Source organism: Anomaloglossus baeobatrachus, chromosome 1 (genome assembly GCF_048569485.1).
Source record: "Anomaloglossus baeobatrachus isolate aAnoBae1 chromosome 1, aAnoBae1.hap1, whole genome shotgun sequence".
Classification (NCBI taxonomy): domain Eukaryota; kingdom Metazoa; phylum Chordata; class Amphibia; order Anura; family Aromobatidae; genus Anomaloglossus; species Anomaloglossus baeobatrachus.
The window spans coordinates 434,011,905-434,035,673 of NC_134353.1; the positions used below are offsets into that span (position 1 = coordinate 434,011,905).

Sequence of the window (23,769 nt, forward strand, 5' to 3'; positions counted from 1 at the left end):
CTGAGTTCCAGAGTGAAACAACTGCCACTTCCATGGTGCTGCATGCTTCACAAACTGCGGTCTAGGAAGTAGGCGATGATGCCTCCTGCTCCTAACCTGCTTTTGGTCGGATGCAATCATCATCAACGACATCAGCTTCGATGTCCCAGCATGGAGTTCATTTGTCTGTAAAACATACATTTCTGAATCATTTGAATAGAATTTGAATAGAGGGCCACTGGAGCCGGTGGTGTTGGTGGAGGAGGAGGAGGAGGGCAACGCCAACACCCAAATGGCCACATTGGCAATAGCACTGTAAAGTGTTATGGAGTACGTATTACAACTTTCACACTAATGATATAGGGAACGCAGAAAACTACAAATGACTGCCATCCCTCCCCAATGTATGTTACAGGGCCCAACTGAGAGCCCTAAGAAGTCTGAGATTTGAGGACAGCCAGTGGCCAATAGAGGGCCACTGGAGCCGGTGGTGCTGGTGGAGGAGGAGGAGGACATGGTCAACATCTCAACGGGCACATTGTAGCTGATCTTTTAAAGTGCTCTCAAATATGTCACAAAAAGGAGGTGTGAGACAGACACCATATAATGTATAAGTTTCAGCCCTTTCTAATCGAAAAAGAAGGAAAATTGTAAAAAACGAAATGTGTGAACATATGCTAAAGTGGTTTTTTTTGGGAGGTCGGGGCTTGATTTGACGTTTTAATACAGTGATTAGGCACTAGAAACTGTTTCTTAGCAATTACCCCTCTTTTACTTTGGATTGAGAGCTGTTCTGGTGACTACGTAAACACCGCGTGCTGCTCTGACCACATTATTCAAAAACACCAGAAATGGGGTGAGGCACCTTCAGCAGGCTGTGCCCATACTGTTTCAGCCTTTTCCCATCCATTTCAGCCTTTTCCTCAGTCACCGCAGGTCACCGACAGGTCCGATGTAAAATTATTCTGGTTTCCCATAGACTTACTTTTGGGAGTCGAATATTCGCGAATACTCGAATAGTGGCGAGGTATTCGTTAGATATCCATCAAAGCGAATAATAGAGTATTCGATCATCCCTAATAATAATAAATTAGCATGCTTTCATGATTAGCCTTACACGATACTAAGATATATTTTACCTGTTCAAGGGAAAGAATAAATTTATAAAGAAAAAACTAATATTTCATCAATTCTGCTTTTTGAGAGAAATTCTAAGAAAATAAAAAGAATAAACTTATTATCATATTTATGGGAGAAATTAAACACTTAAAATAAGTTAGGCTGCTTTCACACTTGCGTTGAACGGCATCTGTTGCAATCCGCCGCCTTGAGGAATTACGGTAACCGTTGCAAGAATCCGTTTATTCCTCATAGTCTTCTATTAAGGGCGGATTGCAACGGATGGTCTTGCGTTGCATCTGCCCCGAGGCGCATCAGTTGTTTTGACGGCGACCGTCAGTGCCCGTCGGGCGGAAGGAATGCTTAATGTAGCGTTTTTTGTTGGTGTAAAAAAACGCACTCCGCAGGATTCCGTCGGGATCCGTTAAGAGGCATAATGAATGTCTATGGTGCTGGATTCCGCCGCCATGTGTTTGGCGACAGATTCCAGTGCAGGATTCCATCACGTTCTACTGAGCATGCTCAGCATCCCTAGCAGAACGTTCTAAATCATTTAAAAGCACTCCTGGTCTCTCTCTCTCAGTCTGTCTGTTGGTCTCTCTCTCTGTCGGTCGGTCGGTCTCTCTCAGTCTCTATCTCTCTCTGTCGGTCTATCTCTCTCTGTCTGTAAATGTCGGTCTCTTTCTCTCTCTGTCGGTCTGTCTCTCCCTCTCTCCCCCTCTCTCATACTCACCGATCACCGTCGCGATGCTGCACAGCTGTCACACTGCTCTGGCGGCTTCTCTTTTGTAAATGCCGGCCGCTCATTATTCCATCTAGCTAGTATTCACTGCTTCCCCTGCCCACCGGCGCCTATGATTGGTTGCAGTCAGACACGCCCCCACGGTGAGTGACAGCTGTCTCACTGCAACCAATCATAGCCGCCGGTGGGTGGGTCTATATTGTGCAGTACAATAAATGAATAAATAATTAAAAAAAACAACGTGCAGTCCCCTTAATTTTGATACCAGCCAAGATAAAACCACACAGCTGAAGCCTGGAATTCTCTGGATGGGGTGCCCCACGTTATGGGGAGCCCCCAGCCTAAAAATATCAGCTAGCAGCCGCCTGGAATTTCCACATCCATTAGATGCGACAGTCCCAGGACTCTACCCGGCTCATCCCGAATTGCCCTGGTGCGGTGGAAATCCAGGTAATAAGGAGTTATTGGCAGCACATAGCTGCCACTAAGTCCTAGGTTAATCATGGCAGGCGTCTCCTCGAGATACCTTCCATGATTAACCTGTAAGTTAAAGAAAATAAACACACACATCCAAAAAATCATTTATTTGGAATAAAAGACAAAACCCCCCCTCTTTCACTACTTTATTAAACCCCCAAATACCCCTCCAGGTCCGACGTAATCCACAGAGGTCCGATGACGCTTTCAGCTCTGCTACATGAAGCTGACAGGAGCGGCAGTAGAACACCGCCGCTCACTGTGAGCTCCACACAGAAACTGAAGGGAGTCGCGCTGTCAGCGGGGACATCACTGAGGTAATGCCGGCACGTGAGCGGTGTTGGGTGGGTAGTACCAGTGTGTATACTGTGATGATGAGTGCGGTAGTGCATGGATATGTGCGGTGATGATGAGTGCGGTAGTGCCTGCATGTGAGCTGTGATGATGGGTGCAGTAGTGCCAATGTGTGCGGTGATTATGAGTGCGGTAGTGCCTGCGTGTGAGCGGTAATGATGAGTGTGGTAGTGCCTGCATGTGAGCGGTGATGATGAATGCGGTAGTGCCTGCGTGTGAGCAGTGATGATGAGTGCGGTAGTGCATGGGTATATGCAGTGATGATGGGAGCGGTAGTGCCGATGTGAGCGGTGACAATGAGTGCGGTAGTGCCTGCGTGTAAGCGGTGATGATGAGTGCGGCAGTGCATGGGAGTGTGCAGTAATGATGGGAGCGGTAGTGCCGATGTGTGCGGTGATGATGGGAGCGTAGTGCCTGCGTGTGAGCGGTGTTGATGGGTGCGGTTGTGCCGGGGTGTGTGCAGTGATGATGGGGGCTCTTTCTCACTCTCTCAAAGAACGCAACACATTATTTCACAGGACACATTGTGACGGATGCCATTCAACGCAAGTGTGAAGCTAGCCTTATACTTACTACTTTTTATTAAATTAAAAATATTATTATTCATAAACAGAGATCACATTTATTAATTCTTAAAACTAAACTAAAATTTCTTTAACTAAATGGAAATATAACTTTGATTATACTGTAACAAATTTTAAGTATACATGATACCTATATAGATAAATCTATAAAATTCTAATACATAAATACTCTGTATATGAATAATTATGAATTTCCCAACTTCAGAAATTAGCTAATTCTAAATGCCAATCTTACCTTCTCTTCAAATATCTTTTCCATTATGGCCATCTTAAAATCGTTGTATTTCCTGAAAAAGTTATGTGACTGGATGGGTCTCATCTTACAGTTCATTTCAGAGAGAACCTCATTTTCAGAGGCTACCACCTGTCTCTGACTGTTAAAATTTATAACCGTTCTTTGCTTCTTAGGAGACAAGGGAAGGTTTGTCCCCTGTAAGAAAAGCATTCCATATGACTTGTAGCTGAGATGCAATTTTCTATCAATTCATAGATTTTGTCACAAGAGTAATAATTTGATCTAGAACAATTTGATGCTATTTTTTTCATGAAATTTCAGCTTATTATGTTTTATAGCATTAATTAGCTGTACTACCCGGCTTTGCCCGGGTTAATAACTGTTGTTAACAAAGTAGAATGCATTAACAAAAATGTATTCTGCACACAAAAACCACAAAACAAATAGATAGAAATATAATTATTAAAAGGCAAGAACTAAGCTAATAGAAGCATTTCACAACATATATTTCAATACCACAGATATTCCACACAGATTTAACTAAATTGGCCAAGTAATGTGCTCCGTCTGTCTCTTTCCAGGTCTGTCTCTTTCCTTGTCTGTCTCTTTCCCCATCTGCCTGTCTCTGTCTGTCTCTTTTTTTGTCTGTCTGTATCTCTCTGTTTCTTTCCCCATCAGTCTATTTCTAGGTCTGTCTCTTTCCCAGGTCTGTCTCTTTCCCCGTCTGTCTCCCTGTCTCTTTGTCTGTGTCTTTTCCTGTCTGCCTGTCTCTGTCTGCCTCTTTCCTTGTCTGTCTCTATTTCTCTGTCTCTTTCACTGTCTGTCTCTATGTAGGTCTGTGTCTTTCCCCATCAATCTTTGTCTGTCTCTCTGGCTGTCTCCTCGTTCCCTGTCTGCCTGTCTCTATCCCTGTCTGCATGTCTGTCTGTCTCTTTCCCCATCTGTCTCTTTCCACATCTGTCTCTTTCTAGGTTTGTCTCTTTCCAGGTCTGTCTCTTTCCAGGTCTGTCTCTTTCCCCATCTGTCTCTTTCCCCATCTGCCTGTCTCTGTGTGTCTCCTTTTTTGTCTGTCTGTATCTCTCTGTTTCTTTCCCCATCGGTCTCTTTCTAGGTCTGTCTCTTTCCCAGGTCTGTCTCTTTCCCCGTCTGTCTCCCCGTCTCTTTGTCTGTGTCTTTTCCTGTCTGCCTGTCTCTGTCTGTCTCTTTTCTTGTCTGTCTCTATTTCTCTGTCTCTTTCACTGTCTGTCTCTATGTAGGTCTGCGTCTTTCCCCATCAATCTTTGTCTGTCTCTCTGGCTGTCTCTTTCTTCCCTGTCTGCCTGTCTCTATCAATGTCTGCATGTCTGTCTGTCTCTTTCCCCATCTGTCTCTTTCCCCATCTGTCTCTTTCTAGGTCTGTCTCTTTACAGGTCTGTCTCTTTCCCCATCTGTCTCTTTCCCTGTCTGTCCCTTTCCCCATCTGCCTGTCTCTGTCTGTCTCTTTTTTGTCTGTCTGTATCTCTGTTTCTTTCCCCATCTGCCTCTTTCTAGGTCTGTCTCTTTCCCCGTCTGTCTCTTTCCCCATCTGTCTCTTTTCCTGTCTGTCTCTTTCCCCATCTACCTGTCTCTGTCTCTTTTTTTGTCTGTCTCTATCTCTCTGTTTCTTTCCCCATTGGTCTCTTTCTAGGTCTGTCTCTTTCCCAGGTCTGTCTCTTTCCCCGTCTGTCTCCCCATCTCTTTGTGTGTGTCTTTTCCTGTCTGCCTGTCTCTGTCTGTCTCTTTCCTTGTCTGTCTCTATTTCTCTGTCTCTTTCACTGTCTGTCTCTATGTAGGTCTGTGTCTTTCCCCATCAATCTTTGTCTGTCTCTCTGGCTGTCTCTTTCTTCCCTGTCTGCCTGTCTCTGTCCCTGTCTGCATGTCTGTCTGTCTCTTTCCCCATCTGTCTCTTTTCCCATCTGTCTCTTTCTAGGTCTGTCTCTTTCCAGGTCTGTCTCTTTCCAGGTCTGTCTCTTTCCAGGTCTGTCTCTTTCCCCATCTGTCTCTTTCCCTGTCTGTCTCTTTCCCCATCTGCCTGTCTCTGTCTGTCTCTTTTTTTGTCTGTCTCTATTTCTCTGTTTCTTTCCCCATCTGTCTCTTTCTAGGTCTGTCTCTTTCTCAGGTCTGTCTCTTTCGCCGTCTGTCTCACCGTCTCTTTGTCTGTGTCTTTTCCTGTCTGCCTGTCTCTGTCTGTCTCTTTCCTTGTCTGTCTCTATTTCTCTGTCTCTTTCACTGTCTGTCTCTATGTAGGTCTGTGTCTTTCCCCATCTATCTTTGTCTGTCTCTCTGGCTGTCTCCTCATTCCCTGTCTGCCTGTCTCTGTCCCTGTCTGCATGTCTGTCTGTCTATTTCCCAATCTGTCTCTTTCCCCATCTGTCTCTTTCTAGGTCTGTCTCTTTCCAAGTCTGTCTCTTTCCAGGTCTGTCTCTTTCCAGGTCTGTCTCTGTCTGTCTCTTTCACCGTCTGTCTCTGTCTGTCTCTTTCACCGTTTGTCTCTGTCTGTCTCTTTCCCTGTTTGTCTCTATCTCTCTGTCTCTTTCCCTGTCTGTCTCTCTGTCTGTCTCTATCTGTCCCTCTGTCTGTCTCTCTCTCTGTCTCTCTGTCTGTCTCTGTCTGTTTCTCTCTATCCGTCTCCTCACCGACATCTTATTACCTCAAATATAAGCTTCTTATACTGTGAATGTCTTTTGTTCCTAAAGCAACCAATCACAGCTCCTACTAATAACCTGTAGTTCCAGGCTCCATTTACTTTAATGGAGGCATGTTTTTTGGAGAGTAACTGTAAAGCGCAGGGTTAAATTTTCCTGTCAAAACATAGTCTACGACGTTCCCTGGGTCACATGAGGTGTCTGCAAAATTTCGTGATTGTAAATGCGACGGTGCGGATACACTTTTCGTTTCACTTTTTCCCCATTATGTAGATAGAGGCAAAATTGATTGGCAGATTGGAACGCGCAGAGTTAAAATTTCACCTCACAACATAGCCTATGATGCTCTCGGGGTCCAGACATGTGAGTGTGCAAAATTTTGTGGCTGTAGCTGCGACGGTTCATATGCCAATCCCGGACATACACACACACACACATACACACACACACACACATACACACACACACACACACACAAACACACATTCAGCTTTATATATTAGACTAGCTGTAGTCCCTGGGCATTGCCCGGGATAGTAACTGTCTCTCTGTCTCTCTCCCAATCTCTGTCTGTGTGTCGCTGTCTGTCTGTCTCTCTGTTTGTCTCTTTCCTTGTCTGTCTGTGTCTATGTCTCTGTCTGACTATTTCTATCTCTGTCTGTATTTGTATCAGTCTATCTGTCTACATCTCTGTGTATGTCTGTCTCTCTTTATCTCTGTGTCTGTCTCTATGTGTGTGTCTGTCTCTCTCTTTCCCCGTCTGTCTCTTGTCCGTCTGTCTTGGTCTGTCTCTTTCCCCACCTGTCTCTTTCCCCATCTGTCTCGTTCCCCGTCTGTCTCTTTCCCCGTCTGTCTTTTTCCCCATCTGCTTCTTTCCCCGTCTGTCTCTTACCAGGGCTGTCTCTTTCCAGGGCTGTCTCTTTCCAGGGCTGTCTCTTTCCCCGTCTGTCTCCTTCCAGGTCTGTCTCTTTCAAGGGCTGTCTCTTTCAAGGGCTGTCTCTTTGCCCGTCTGTCTCTTTCCAGGGCTGTCACTTTCCAGGGCTGTCTCTTTGCCTGTCTGTCTCTTTGCCTGTCTGTCTCTTTGCCCGTCTGTCTCTTTCCAGGGCTGTCTCTTTCCAGGTCTGTCTCTTTGCCCGTCTGTCTCTTTGCCCATCTGTCTCTTTCCCCATCTGTCTCTTTCTCTATCTGTCTCTTTCCCCATCTGTCTCTTTGCCCGTCTGTCTCTTTGCCTGTCTGTCTCTTTGCCCGTCTGTCTCTTTGCCTGTCTGTCTTTTTGCCCGTTTGTCTCTTTCCCGGTCTGTCTCTTTCCAGGGCTGTCTCTTTCCCTGTCTGTCTCTTTCCCCGTCTGTCTCTTTCCAGGTCTGTCTCGTTCCAGGGCTGTCTCTTTCCCCGTCTGTCTCTTTCCAGGGCTGTCTCTTTGCCCGTCTGTCTCTTTGCCCGTCTGTCTCTTTGCCCGTCTGTCTCTTTGTCCGTCTGTCTCTTTGCCCGTCTGTCTCTTTGCCCGTCTGTCCCTTTCCAGGGCTGTCTCTTTCCAGGTCTGTCTCTTTGCCCGGCTGTCTCTTTCCCTGTCTGTCTCTTTCTCCATCTGTCTCTTTCCCCATCTGTCTCTTTGCCCGGTTGTCTCTTTGCCGGTTGTCTCTTTGCCCGGTTGTCTCTTTGCCCGTCTGTCTCTTTACCTGTCTGTCTTTTTGCCCGTTTGTCTCTTTCCAGGTCTGTCTCTTTCCAGGGCTGTCTCTTTCCCCGTCTGTCTCTTTCCCCGTCTGTCTCTTTCCAGGTCTGTCCCGTTCTAGGGCTGTCCCTTTCCCTGTCTGTCTCTTTCCAGGGCTGTCTCTTTCTCCATCTGTCTCTTTGCCCGTCTGTCTCTTTGTCCATCTGTCTCTTTGCCCGTCTGTTTCTTTCCAGGGCTGTCTCTTTGCCCGTCTGTCTCTTTGCCCGTCTGTCTCTTTCCCCATCTGTCTCTTTTCCTGTCTGTCTCTTTCCCCATCTACCTGTCTCTGTCTCTTTTTTTGTCTGTCTCTATCTCTCTGTTTCTTTCCCCATTGGTCTCTTTCTAGGTCTGTCTCTTTCCCAGGTCTGTCTCTTTCCCCGTCTGTCTCCCCATCTCTTTGTGTGTGTCTTTTCCTGTCTGCCTGTCTCTGTCTGTCTCTTTCCTTGTCTGTCTCTATTTCTCTGTCTCTTTCACTGTCTGTCTCTATGTAGGTCTGTGTCTTTCCCCATCAATCTTTGTCTGTCTCTCTGGCTGTCTCTTTCTTCCCTGTCTGCCTGTCTCTGTCCCTGTCTGCATGTCTGTCTGTCTCTTTCCCCATCTGTCTCTTTTCCCATCTGTCTCTTTCTAGGTCTGTCTCTTTCCAGGTCTGTCTCTTTCCAGGTCTGTCTCTTTCCAGGTCTGTCTCTTTCCCCATCTGTCTCTTTCCCTGTCTGTCTCTTTCCCCATCTGCCTGTCTCTGTCTGTCTCTTTTTTTGTCTGTCTCTATTTCTCTGTTTCTTTCCCCATCTGTCTCTTTCTAGGTCTGTCTCTTTCTCAGGTCTGTCTCTTTCCCCGTCTGTCTCCCCATCTCTTTGTGTGTGTCTTTTCCTGTCTGCCTGTCTCTGTCTGTCTCTTTCCTTGTCTGTCTCTATTTCTCTGTCTCTTTCACTGTCTGTCTCTATGTAGGTCTGTGTCTTTCCCCATCTATCTTTGTCTGTCTCTCTGGCTGTCTCCTCATTCCCTGTCTGCCTGTCTCTGTCCCTGTCTGCATGTCTGTCTGTCTATTTCCCAATCTGTCTCTTTCCCCATCTGTCTCTTTCTAGGTCTGTCTCTTTCCAAGTCTGTCTCTTTCCAGGTCTGTCTCTTTCCAGGTCTGTCTCTGTCTGTCTCTTTCACCGTCTGTCTCTGTCTGTCTCTTTCACCGTTTGTCTCTGTCTGTCTCTTTCCCTGTTTGTCTCTATCTCTCTGTCTCTTTCCCTGTCTGTCTCTCTGTCTGTCTCTATCTGTCCCTCTGTCTGTCTCTCTCTCTGTCTCTCTGTCTGTCTCTGTCTGTTTCTCTCTATCCGTCTCCTCACCGACATCTTATTACCTCAAATATAAGCTTCTTATACTGTGAATGTCTTTTGTTCCTAAAGCAACCAATCACAGCTCCTACTAATAACCTGTAGTTCCAGGCTCCATTTACTTTAATGGAGGCATGTTTTTTGGAGAGTAACTGTAAAGCGCAGGGTTAAATTTTCCTGTCAAAACATAGTCTACGACGTTCCCTGGGTCACATGAGGTGTCTGCAAAATTTCGTGATTGTAAATGCGACGGTGCGGATACACTTTTCGTTTCACTTTTTCCCCATTATGTAGATAGAGGCAAAATTGATTGGCAGATTGGAACGCGCAGAGTTAAAATTTCACCTCACAACATAGCCTATGATGCTCTCGGGGTCCAGACATGTGAGTGTGCAAAATTTTGTGGCTGTAGCTGCGACGGTGCATATGCCAATCCCGGACATACACACACACACACATACACACACACACACACATACACACACACACACACACACAAACACACATTCAGCTTTATATATTAGACTAGCTGTAGTCCCTGGGCATTGCCCGGGATAGTAACTGTCTCTCTGTCTCTCTCCCAATCTCTGTCTGTGTGTCGCTGTCTGTCTGTCTCTCTGTTTGTCTCTTTCCTTGTCTGTCTGTGTCTATGTCTCTGTCTGACTATTTCTATCTCTGTCTGTATTTGTATCAGTCTATCTGTCTACATCTCTGTGTATGTCTGTCTCTCTTTATCTCTGTGTCTGTCTCTATGTGTGTGTCTGTCTCTCTCTTTCCCCGTCTGTCTCTTGTCCGTCTGTCTTGGTCTGTCTCTTTCCCCACCTGTCTCTTTCCCCATCTGTCTCGTTCCCCGTCTGTCTCTTTCCCCGTCTGTCTTTTTCCCCATCTGCTTCTTTCCCCGTCTGTCTCTTACCAGGGCTGTCTCTTTCCAGGGCTGTCTCTTTCCAGGGCTGTCTCTTTCCCCGTCTGTCTCCTTCCAGGTCTGTCTCTTTCAAGGGCTGTCTCTTTCAAGGGCTGTCTCTTTGCCCGTCTGTCTCTTTCCAGGGCTGTCACTTTCCAGGGCTGTCTCTTTGCCTGTCTGTCTCTTTGCCTGTCTGTCTCTTTGCCCGTCTGTCTCTTTCCAGGGCTGTCTCTTTCCAGGTCTGTCTCTTTGCCCGTCTGTCTCTTTGCCCATCTGTCTCTTTCCCCATCTGTCTCTTTCTCTATCTGTCTCTTTCCCCATCTGTCTCTTTGCCCGTCTGTCTCTTTGCCTGTCTGTCTCTTTGCCCGTCTGTCTCTTTGCCTGTCTGTCTTTTTGCCCGTTTGTCTCTTTCCCGGTCTGTCTCTTTCCAGGGCTGTCTCTTTCCCTGTCTGTCTCTTTCCCCGTCTGTCTCTTTCCAGGTCTGTCTCGTTCCAGGGCTGTCTCTTTCCCCGTCTGTCTCTTTCCAGGGCTGTCTCTTTGCCCGTCTGTCTCTTTGCCCGTCTGTCTCTTTGCCCGTCTGTCTCTTTGTCCGTCTGTCTCTTTGCCCGTCTGTCTCTTTGCCCGTCTGTCCCTTTCCAGGGCTGTCTCTTTCCAGGTCTGTCTCTTTGCCCGGCTGTCTCTTTCCCTGTCTGTCTCTTTCTCCATCTGTCTCTTTCCCCATCTGTCTCTTTGCCCGGTTGTCTCTTTGCCGGTTGTCTCTTTGCCCGGTTGTCTCTTTGCCCGTCTGTCTCTTTACCTGTCTGTCTTTTTGCCCGTTTGTCTCTTTCCAGGTCTGTCTCTTTCCAGGGCTGTCTCTTTCCCCGTCTGTCTCTTTCCCCGTCTGTCTCTTTCCAGGTCTGTCCCGTTCTAGGGCTGTCCCTTTCCCTGTCTGTCTCTTTCCAGGGCTGTCTCTTTCTCCATCTGTCTCTTTGCCCGTCTGTCTCTTTGTCCATCTGTCTCTTTGCCCGTCTGTTTCTTTCCAGGGCTGTCTCTTTGCCCGTCTGTCTCTTTGCCCGTCTGTCTCTTTGCCTGTCTGTCTCTTTGCCCTTCTGTCTCTTTGCCCGGCTGTCTCTTTGCCCATCTGTCTCTTTCCAGGGCTGTCGCTTTGTCCGTCTGTCTCTTTGCCCTTCTGTCTCTTTGCCCTTCTATCTCTTTGCCCGGTCTGTCTCTTTTCCAGGTCTGTCTCTTTTCCAGGTCTGTCTCTTTTCCAGGTCTGTCTCTTTTCCAGGTCTGTCTGTCTGTCTCTTTCCCCATCTGTCTCTGTCTATGTCTCTATCTGTCTTTTTCTGTCTCTCTATCCATCTCTCCACCGACATCATATAACCTCACGCATAAGCTTCAACTAACAGTTTATTTTGTTCCTATAGCAACCACTGACAGTTGCTATTAATAACCTATAGCTCTCACCTCCATTCAGTTTAATGGCAGCAGGATTTTAGAGACTAACTGTAAAGCACGGGGTTACATTTTTCTGTCAAAACATAGTCTACGACGCTCCCTGGGTCACATGGGGCGTCTGTGCAAAATTTCGTGATTGTAAATGCGACGGTGTGGTTTCCTTTAGCGGACATACACACATACATACATACACACATACATACACTCAGCTTTATATGTTAGATTACTTTACATTCCGGTTGTTTTTTATGAGCTCTTGCAAAATCAAGAAATTTTGAGTATTTAAATAAGGACCTTTTTTGCGATGCAATAGTGCATTTTTTAGCATCCAAAAATTTTAATTTAATCATGAACATTTGAATCATGGCCTCTAATCTGATGTTCGCGACGACTGTTTTTATACAATCGTTCAAATATGGACAGAAACAGAAACGTGAAAGTGTTTTTGTTTTGTCCAATCTGTAATTCTTTTTGCATCTCATAATTTGGACAATCTTCATTTCTTTCACAGAAAATCAGATCACTTAGCTTATCGAAATCATTTGAACACTCCTGTGTCTCATTTTCAGAAGACCTTTTTAATCCTAACTGTCTGAAAAATCCTATTGGTATCCACATATTACAAGTCTGATTTCTCATCATCTGTTAAATTGAACTTTTGAGCAAAACTTTCAAATATTTCTGAATTTCTGCACACATGTATCTTGGGATCATATGCGGGAATAATGCGGGCTTCACACGATACGATTTATCGTGCGATTGCACAAGCGATCGTACTCACCCCTGTCGTTTGTACGTCACCGGCAATTAGTTGCCTGTGGCGCACAAAGTCATTAAACCGCCGTCAAACGTACTTAGCAGTGAGCGACGTCGCTGTGAGCGGCGAACATTCACTTCCTGAAGGGGGTGGGACGTTCGCAAGCTGATGCTGCGATGTCGCACGCGATAGTCCCCGCCCCCGTCGCAGGTACGATATCTTGTGATAGCTGGCGTAGCAAAATTTATCGCTACGGCAGCTTCACATACACTCACCTGCCCTGCGACCGTCGCTCTGGCTGGCGTCCCGCCTCCTTCCTAAGGTGGCGGGTCGTACAACGTCACAGCGACGTCACACGACAGGCGGCCAATCAAAGCGGAGGGGCGGAGATGAGCAGGATGTAAACATCCCACCCACCTTCTTCCTTCCGTATAGCCGGCGGCGGCAGGTAGGAGATGTTCCTCGCTCCTGCGGCATCACACACAGCGATGTGTGCTTCTGCAGGAACGAGGAACTACATCGTACCTGTCGCGGCAGCATAATTATGAAAAAGTCGGAGCCTGCAATGATGATACGATAACGACGCTTTTGCGCTCGTTAATCGTATCATCTTTACACAGTACAATGTCGAAAGTACACACATTTACACAGTACGATGTCATCATGCCTGATGTGCGTCACTTTCGATTTGATCCACCGACATCGCACGTCCGATGTTGCAACGTGCAAAGCCGCCCTTAGTCTTTACGCCGCAGTTTCAATACACGTCCTTCTGCAGGGACGATCCCCCTCCGAGTCGGGTACACCCCAAACGTCTAATGACATGGTGTATGTATGTATGTATGTGTGTGTATATATATATATATATATATGTATATATATATATATATATATATATATATATATATATATATATATATATATACATATATATATACAGTGCCTACAAGTAGTATTCAACCCCCTGCAGATTTAGCAGGTTTGATAAGATGCAAATAAGTTAGAGCCTGCAAACTTCAAACAAGAGCAGGATTTATTAACAGATGCATAAATCTTACAAACCAACAAGTTATGTTGCTCAGTTAAATTTTAATACATTTTCAACATAAAAGTGTGGGTCAATTATTATTCAACCCCTAGGTTTAATATTTTGTGGAATAACCCTTGTTTGCAATTACAGCTAATAATCGTCTTTTATAAGACCTGATCAGGCCGGCACAGGTCTCTGGAGTTATCTTGGCCCACTCCTCGATGCAGATCTTCTCCAAGTTATCTAGGTTCTTTGGGTGTCTCATGTGGACTTTAATCTTGAGCTCCTTCCACAAGTTTTCAATTGGGTTAAGGTCAGGAGCCTGACTAGGCCACTGCAACACCTTGATTTTTTCCCTCTTGAACCAGGCCTTGGTTTTCTTGGCTGTGTGCTTTGGGTCATTGTCTTGTTGGAAGATGAAATGACGACCCATCTTAAGATCCTTGATGGAGGAGCGGAGGTTCTTGGCCAAAATCTCCAGGTAGGCTGTGCTATCCATCTTCCCATGGATGCGGACCAGATGGCCAGGCCCCTTGGCTGAGAAACAGCCCCACAGCATGATGCTGCCACCACCATGCTTGACTGTAGGGATGGTATTCTTGGGGTCGTATGCAGTGCCATCCAGTCTCCAAACGTCACGTGTGTGGTTGGCACCAAAGATCTCGATCTTGGTCTCATCAGACCAGAGAACCTTGAACCAGTCTGTCTCAGAGTCCTCCAAGTGATCATGAGCAAACTGTAGACGAGCCTTGACATGACGCTTTGAAAGTAAAGGTACCTTACGGGCTCGTCTGGAACGGAGACCATTGCGGTGGAGTACCTTACTTATGGTATTGACTGAAACCAATGTCCCCACTGCCATGAGATCTTCCCGGAGCTCCATCCTTGTTGTCCTTGGGTTAGCCTTGACTCTTTGGACAAGCCTGGCCTTGGCACGGGTGGAAACTTTCAAAGGCTGTCCAGGCCATGGAAGGCTAACAGTAGTTCCATAAGCCTTCCACTTCCGGATGATGCTCCCAACAGTGGAGACAGGTAGGCCCAACTCCTTGGAAAGGGTTTTATACCCCTTGCCAGCCTTGTGACCCTCCACGATCTTGTCTCTGATGGCCTTGGAATGCTCATTTGTCTTTCTCATGTTGACCAAGTATGAGTGCTGTTCACAAGTTTGGGGAGGGTCTTAATTAGTCAGAAAAGGCTGGAAAAAGAGATAATTAATCCAAACATGTGAAGCTCATTGTTCTTTGTGCCTGAAATACTTCTTAATACTTTAGGGGAACCAAACAGAATTCTTGTGGTTTGAGGGGTTGAATAATAAATGACCCTCTGAATAAACTTTTCACAATTTAAAAAAAAAATAAAAAAAGAAATAACATTCTTTTTTGCTGCAGTGCATTTCACACTTCCAGGCTGATCTACAGTCCAAATGTCACAATGCCAAGTTAATTCCGAATGTGTAAACCTGCTAAATCTGCAGGGGGTTGAATACTACTTGTAGGCACTGTATATATATGTATATATATATATACATATATATATATATATATATAAATATATATATATATATGTCTAATGCAGCTGTCAATGTCCATCTAAGGGAATTCTGGTTTACACATGATGTAAGCCTCCAATGTCATACATAGGCAAGACTATGTCAACATATATGCACTCAATACAGACTCAAAATATTAATTATTAAAAATATGATTTAACAGAGGCCCTTGTGATGGTGACTCCCTGCTTCAACCATGACTGAGGCCATAGGGCTAATTTTTGTAAACACATTGTGAAAACACATTTTGCAAACACATTTTTGTAAGCACATTGTGCAGTGGTGGACTAACCAGGACAGTAGTCCTACTCCAGCCTAACTACTATTTGTTATTGGAGGCCCTTGTGATAGTGACTCTCCGTGTCAACCATGACTCAGGCCGTAGGGCTAAATTTTGTAAACACTAGGCATATTGTGCAGTGGTGGACAAACCAGGACAGTACTCTTACTCCAGCCTAACTACTAATTGTCATTGGAGGCCCTTGCATGGAGAACTCTGAGAACCATGACTTAGGCCAAAGGGCTACATTGTGCACTGGACAAGCCAGGACAGTAGTCCTACCAAACTAATATTTGTCATTGGAGACCCTTGTCATGGGTTGTCCCACATTGTGACTAAGATAGGGGATACATATTCAATAGAAATCTACTGTCAGTCACCATAGCTGGCAAAAAAAAATCCCTGGGTTGTCCCACATTGTGAGTGACATAGGGGATACATATTCGATAGCAATTTACAATGATTGTTGATGAACAACTAATGGCCCTCTGAAAACTTGAATTGAGGGCCACAGAATGACATGGTGGAAGAGCAGGAAAAGAAAGGTAAAGGTGACCGCCACAATGGGCACATTGTAAACTGCTATGGAATATGTATTCCATTGTCTGAGTCTAAATGTATAAGTAACAGCAGTCCCTCCAAAACAAACGTATGTTTCAAGACCACTTGAGGCCCCTCAGGTCAAAGATCAACATACCAACATGCACATTCTAGCTGGCCTTGGAAAGTGCTGGGAAATAGCTAATTAGAAATTATGTCTGACAGAGGGGCCTACAAAATGTATGTCAGAGCCCTCCCAATTGTAAAAGTAAAAAACCCAAAATCACTACTTGTGAACAAATGCTAAAAGGGATACTTTTTTTTCCGGTTTATTTAGCCTTATATACAAGTGATTATGCAGAAAAAACTGTTTCTTAACCTTTTTGGCCTGTAAAATCTAATTTAGGTTAGGTTTGGTAGGTGTTCGTGTCCATCTTTAAAAGTGGCATAATACTCTGACATCCTCATTCCCAAAAACCATATGTGAGTCAGAAATGCATGCAGGCATATTCTCCAGGCTCTCCCCATTCAGTTTCATCACTTTCCCATCCATTTCAGCCTTTTCCTCCCTCAGGCCCCCAGACCTCTTTGTTGAGTCCAGCAGAAAATTATTCGCATTTCGCATTGAATTACATTGTACTTGCTATTCGGAATGAATACGCGAGTATTGCAAAGTACTCGTTATGAGTGTAGCGATTACAAATATTACGGTACTCGCTCATGTCTAACATAAACATTAAGTAAGATATATGAGGGAAGAAAATCATGCTGCTTGCTATTATTCAAAGATTCCCTTTAATATAGACAAAAGCTAAACTTTATTACATATGAATTAAAAGGTAAAAAAAACAGACACCATACACAACTAAACAGACAGCATACACAAATAAATCACTATTGTAACATGTGATTTACACCGATACTGATGGCTTACAGGGGACAGAGACAATAACCAAAATGGGAGAGAAGAAATTAGGTAGCCCTAAAATCTGGTATTACCTTGCTGTGGTGTTTGGCACCCTAGAAACAATGAAAGTTGGGGCACTCAACATGGACTTTCCCTGACTGTCCCTATAGAGACCTAAATCAATCACCTATCAATATCAACAGTAATTGAAAAATTAAAGAAAGGGTGGGTTACCGGACTATCCCAGTAGTAAACAGTCAAGAAATGATAGTAATACCTATTTATACCTTACATGAAACATCAAATTCAAATGTACACACATGTATGAATAGTGATACAGCAGGTTCACAATGGATATACTTAATATAAATTACATGTCAACTGTTTCGCTAGTGTGCTGTGGAATAAAAATGGCAAGTAAGGGCTGATACGGAAGAACAAAATTAAGGTGTCCCCCAAAAATAAAAATTTCAATAACTGAAAAAATGTAAGTATTTATGTTTTAATGTTTTGTTTATATTATTATTATTATTAGTTTTAATTGAGCAAAATATAAAAAAATAAAAAGTTTGATATTTTCAACTCTTAAGCACTAGGGGGAGCAGCTGCTGAAATCCTACTGTAGAACTACTGTAGAACTAGCTCATATTACAACTGCAGTAAAAATGGGTCAAATCTGCTCTCCTGTGTGTGATGTCACACTTCCTCCTCCCATTCTGGGTGTTTCCAAAAGGATAAGGGAAAATGAAGTTTAGGATCACAGTGCAGAGCAATGTTGTTGGTGACCGCAAAGTCATCCTAATGTCTAAAGTGTCACCAAGGACAGCTGCATAGTGTTCTCCACATTCTGCTCTGCACATCCCTTACCAGCAATCCTCTGCCGCTCACCCGCCCACAATTCTCTACTACATGCACGGTCACCCGCAATGCTCTGCCACACGCCAACCCCCAATTGTCTGCCAGATGCACGCCCGCAATGCTTTGCTGCACGCATGCCCGCAATGCTCTGCTGCAATGCTCTGCCACCAGCATGCCCGCAATGCTGTGCTGCACGCACGCCCCCAATGCTCTGCTGCACACATGCTCCCAATGCTCTGCCGTATTCATGCCCCCAATGCTCTGTCACACACATGCCAGCAATGCTCTGCTGCGCGTACGCCCCCAATGCTCTGCCACAAGCACACCCCAATGCTCTGCCACATGCCCGCCCCCCAATGCTCAGCCACACGCATGCCCCCAATGCTGTGCTGCACGTATGCCCCCAATGCTCTGCCGCATGCACGCCTGTGTATACTGCTCCTCAGTATACTGCGCACCGCTGAGCTGAGGAGCGGAGACCCAAGGTGAGCACATGAGAGCAGGGAGAGCAGTGGTGGGGAGGTGGAGGGTAGTGGCGGTGGAGGGGAGAATGGCAACGGAGGGATAGTGGCGAAGCAAGAGGATAGCAGCAGCGAGGAAGAGGGGGGACGGGTGAGGGTAGTGGTGGCAAAATATAAAAAAAATAAAAAGTTTGATATTTTCCTCTTAATCACTAGGGGGAGCTGCTGCTGAAAACCTACTGTAGAACTAGCTCACATTACAACTGCAGTTAAAGTGGATGGAATATGCTCTCCTGTGTGTGATATCACACGCCATTAGCGACATTGCAACGTGTGACACCAAGGAGCGACGATTAATGAGCGCAAAAACGTGAAAAATCGTTGCTCATTGACACGTCGCTCTTTTTCCAAATATCATTGCTGTTGCAGGTATGATGTTGTTCGTCGTTCCTGCGGCAGCACACATCGCTATGTGTGACACCACAGGAACGACGAACATCTCCTTACCTGCATCCACCGGCAATGAGGAAGGAAGGAGGTGGGCGCATGTTCCGGCCGCTCATCTCCGCCCCTCCTCTTCTATTGGGCGGCCACTTAGTGATGCCGCAGTGACATCTCTTTGACGCCGAATGCACCTCCCCTTTGAAGAAGGGATTGTTCGGCGGTTACAGCGACGTCGCTGTAAAGGTATGTGCGTGTAACGCTGCCGTAGCAGCGATCACCAAATGTCGCACGAGCGACAGGGGCGGGTGCTATCGCGCATGACATCGCTAGCTATCGCTAGTGATGTTGCAGCGTGTAAAGCACCCTATAGAGTTTTTGGTTCAAAAATTCTAAATAGTGCTTTAGAATGTATCAGGGAGGAGTTAAAACAAGTTGTGTAATATGTTATAGTAAAATTTAATTTTTATATTGATTGTCATAATTATGTTTACAGATGTTTTAGGCACTGTGGAAAAACCTGCTCCCTGTAGCACGACAGGTCAAGGTCGTCAGTGCTCAATCAATGGAACAGAGTGCAGAGGGTGGTGGCCAGGTCCGAACAATGGAATTACTCATTTTGACAATTTTGGTTTTGCTATGCTAACAGTATACCAATGTATAACTATGGAGGGGTGGACAGAAGTACTTTACTGGGTAAGTTGTACTATTGTTTTTGGATTTAGTTTCTTGAACCAATATCCAGATACACATTAATTTATTACTGAATAATTTCCTTGTATATGGTATAATCCTTTCTGGTGATATTAAATTCTGGTAGGGTTAAGCAACAGAATAAAAAATGTGTATCTAACCTTGTCAATGGTAACCAGCTCCAACTAAGGCTATATTCATACATCTATGTCATATTTAAAATAAGAGCAAAATGGACCATTTATTTATCAAGTTTTGCCGCCTGCATTCATGTTGCATTTGCTTTTTTCTCATCCATTTTTAAAAACTGAAGGGGGTAACTTGAACATTTATTTTTTATTATTATTATTATTTATTTTTAGAGAGCCATTACCCTTTTCAGCACCCCAGCCTTTTATGCGTTTATTTGTAAAAATATCAGAAATTTGGAAAAATGTAGAATATTTAGCAATTTTCAAAATTTAGATTTTTATGCCCTTAAAAGGAATCTGTCACCATTTTGACCTTTTTACACTGTTAATATGGGCATAGAGGTTATGAATACGGACCACAGTATTACCTTTATGTCTCATATCAGATGCCTTGTTGTGGAAAAATCATCTTTTATCATTTTATGTAAATGAGCTCTTCCAAGCTATGAGGCAGATGCTGCTGGAACATAACTCCGCCTCTAGTATTATTTTAAATAAAAGGGGCGTTACCAGTGTGAGACAAGTAACTGACACAGTATGGGAGAAATTATTTGTTTTCTTTCAAACACATTTTTTGCAGCTCACTGAGCTCTGCTTCATTGCAACAATGTTGCAACACTGTCTGCCTTCAAGTTGGAGGCTGAAGCTGAGAGGAACCTCCAGAACTGTCAGTTAGGCTACTTTCACACTTGTGTTAAACGGTATCTGTTGCTATCCGCCGCCTTGAGGAATTACGGTAACCGTTGCAGGAAACCGTTTTATTCCTCATAGACTTCTATTAGCTACAGATAGCAACGGATGTCCTTGCGTTACATCCGTCAGTCGACGCTGCGTTGCATCTGCCTGGCGGATGGAACGCTGCATGTAGCGTTTTTCTGCACTTGGCAGAGTGTCAAAAAAACGCAACCTGCAGGATTCCGTCGGCATCCGTTTTTTTATAATGGACGCTTATGGTGGCGGATTCCGTTAGAATCCATCATTTGACGGATTCCGTTAATGCAACCGTCTTTACACAACTGCGCATGCCCAGATGTGTAAAGTCAAGAAAAAAAACTATAACGGATTTCGTTCTTTTGTACGATCCGTTGCATCCGTTGTGCCACTTTATGCAATGCATCAGTTGCATCCGTCACACAACGCAATGCAACAGATGCCATTAACGCAAATGTGAAAGTAGCCTAAGGCCTCAGACACTTGGCATGAAAATCGGACCGAGTGGAATACGATAAAACATCTCATTCCACTCGGACCAATATTAACCTATGTGTCAGCACCCATGAGCAATTATTTTCTCGGCCCCAATCGGACCGAGAAAACAATCGCAGAATGCTGCGATTGTAATGGGAGACTCCTACTCTTGCACCCATTCAAGCTGTTGGGCGAGAGAAAGATCGCACTGCACTCGCAGTACACTGTTGTACCGCGAGTGCAGGGCGAGAATAGCAATAGCTGGCTACGGAGGAGAGAGGGAGATAAATCCCTCCCTCTCCTCCTCCGTGCTGGCCCGCCCCTCCTTAGCGCAGGCCCGCCCCTCATCAGAGCCGGTCCAACCCGGCAGCTGAGGTACGATCGCATGATCGGACCTCAGTCACAGTGACACTCCCATGACATTCGGCTCCTGCTGTGCTGCCAGTGCGAGCCGAGTGTCATGCGAGGATCGCATTAGTCCCTGTGTGGCCCCGGCCTTATAATCACATACAGCTCTGCGGTGAGTGCAGAGAGCAGCCGTCACATATCACACTGGTAATACCACTTCTATCCAAAATAATCTCTAAAGGCAGAGTTATCTGCCAGGCAGCATCCTTCATGAAGACTGGAAGAGCTCACTTACATAAAGTGATAAAAGCTAACATTTCCACAATGAGGCATTTTATATGAGACATACAGGTGGGACTTTTTTCAGCATTCTATAACCTGTATGCTCATATTAACAGTTTAACCCCTTCACCCTGGGCAATTTTCCATTTTTCGTTTTTGTTTTTTGCTGCCCTTTTTCCGAGAGCCATAACTTTATATGTTAAACGTATTTTTCTGTCAATCTTGCCATATCAGGGCTTGTTTTTAGCAGGATGAGTTGTACTTTTAAATGAAACCATGAGTTTTTCCATATATTGTACTGAAAATGGCAAAAAAATTTCAAGTGAAGAAAAATTGCAAAAAATGCGATTGAACGATTGTTATGGGGGTATTTTATTCACCGTGTTCACTATATAGTAAAACTGATATGTTGCTGTAATGCCTCAGGTTGGTAAGAGTTCGTAGATACCAAACATGTATAAGTATACTTTTATCTAATGAGTTAAACAGAAGTTTGTCCAAAAAAGTGGCGCACATTTTGCACCATTTTCCACAACTCGTAGCATTATCATTTTTCAGGATATGGGGCTCAATGATTACTTATTTTTTGTGACTCAAGCTGACATTTTTAATATCATTTTTGTGCAGATGCTACATTTTGATTGCCTGTTATTGCATTTTGCGCAAAATATGCGACAAACAAACAACGGAATTTTGACATTTGGATATTTTTGGCAGCTACACCGTTTACCAATCAGATTAATTGATTTTATATTTTGGTAGAGCAGGCATTTCTTAACTCTGCAATACCAAATATGTGTATATTTTTTATTTTTTTAACAGTTTAATTTTCTATGGGGCGAATGGGGGTTGATTTAAAATATAAGGTTTTTGTATTTTTTTTTTAAACTTTTTTTTATTTTTTTATTTTACTAGTCTTTCTATGGATAAGGATCAACAGTCTGATTGCTGATTCATTTATGTTGATCAGAGCTGCACAGCTATGATCAGCAGAAATGCTGCTCTCCTGTTACAGCCGCTGCTCTGTCAGCTGTAATAGGAACTACGATATAATAGCAACAGGAGTCATCACATGACCCGTCACTACCATGGCAACCATCGGCTCCCCGTGACCGCGTCACGAGGCCTCTGATGGCGATGGGGAAAGATGATTTTCCCGCCGTGGCCCTTTATATAGCACTGTCACATTTTGACAGCGCGATCTAAGAGGTTAAAAGGCATAGGTGGATCACGAATCCACCCACTTCTGGTAGCCGCACATGTCTGCTGTTCAAATCAGCAGACATGTGCAGGGATTGCCGCCGGCTCCCCCCTTCATGATTTAGGACATACCGGTATGTCTTCAGTCGTGAAAGGGTTAAAAAGGTCAAAATGGTGACAGATTCCCTTTAAACCAGAAAGTTTTATCAAACAAAATAGTTAATAAATAATATTTTACACATCTCTACTTTACATCAGCACAAATGTTGAAACATATTTTGTTTGTTAGAAAGCTAGAAGGGTTCAACGTTATCAGCAATTACTAATTTTTCCAACAAAATTTACAAAAACATTTTTTTGGGGATCTTATCACATTTGAAGTAACTTTGAGAGGCCTAGGATACAGAAAATGCCTAAAAGTGACATCATCTAAAAACTACACTCTTCAAACTGCTCAAATCCACGTTCGAGAAGTTTATTATTTTAACCCTTTACGTGCTTCATAAGAAATAAAGCAATGTGGAATGAAAAAATGAAAATTTTACTTTTTCCAACATAAAAGTTACTTTAGTCATTACTTTAGTCCAACATAAAAGTTACTTTGGCCGTTACAGCCGGAAGGAAGACTTCTGAATTTTAGCCTGTCTTCTTCATTGTGAGCGTGAGTGAGCAAAGTGTGAGCAAAAGTAAGTGTGAGTAAAATTGTTTGTATTTAGTTGTTTAATTACTTAACATTTGTTTAGTGCTATCCCCATTAGAAAATGTGCTCCACTATTGCTAATGCGATCCAGTGTACATCTTGTCTCATGTATGCAGTCCTTGAAAAGCCGTTCGAGGGTGCATACTGTTGTTCGAGATGTGCGCAAGTTGCACGTTTGGAAGCCCAGATACTGGATCTAAATGAGCAGCTGGCAACTCTGAGATGCATTAGCAATATGGAAAGGAGTCTGCTGCTCACTGAGCAGCAGCTTGGTGGGTCAGATGTGGGGGAGGATCGTAGTAGGGAGCGGCAGGACGGTGAGGTAGGTAGCTGGGTGACAGTTAGAAAGGGGGGTAAAGGGAAAAGTGCTAGGGAGGCTAGTCCTGAACTGACACACCCCAATAGGTTTGCAAACTTGGCAGATGAGGGGGATGTCATTACAGGGGTAGCATTGCTGCAGCAATGCATGACCTCTGAACGCCAGAGGAGTGTCTGCTCCAGTAAGGGGGGGAATAGGAGTGCAGGGCAGGCAAGACAGGTACTGGTAGTGGGGGACTCAATTATTAGGGGGACAGATAGGGCAATCTGTCACAAAGACAGGGATCGCCGAACAGTGTGTTGTCTTCCTGGCGCTCGAGTTCGGCACATCGCTGATCGGGTTGACAGATTACTGGGAGGGGCTGGGGAGGACCCAGCGGTCATTGTACATATTGGCACAAATGACAAAGTTAGAGGTAGGTGGAAGGTCCTTAAAGATGATTTCAGGGAATTAGGTTGTAAGCTTAAAGCATGGACCTCAAAGGTGGTATTTTCAGAAATACTA

At 44.5% G+C, this 23,769-nt stretch overlaps 1 protein-coding gene across 2 annotated transcripts in view; it reads left to right on the forward strand.

Moving 5' to 3' along the window:
* The window catches only part of CACNA1S (calcium voltage-gated channel subunit alpha1 S), a 2,360,423-nt gene that overhangs the window by 720,227 nt on the left and 1,616,427 nt on the right, over positions 1-23,769 (forward strand). For both annotated transcript variants that reach the window (XM_075352638.1, XM_075352639.1), the window contains exon 7: positions 18,841-19,040. In XM_075352638.1, coding sequence (XP_075208753.1) covers positions 18,841-19,040 — 200 coding nt within the window. The remainder of the gene's footprint in view (positions 1-18,840; positions 19,041-23,769) is intronic.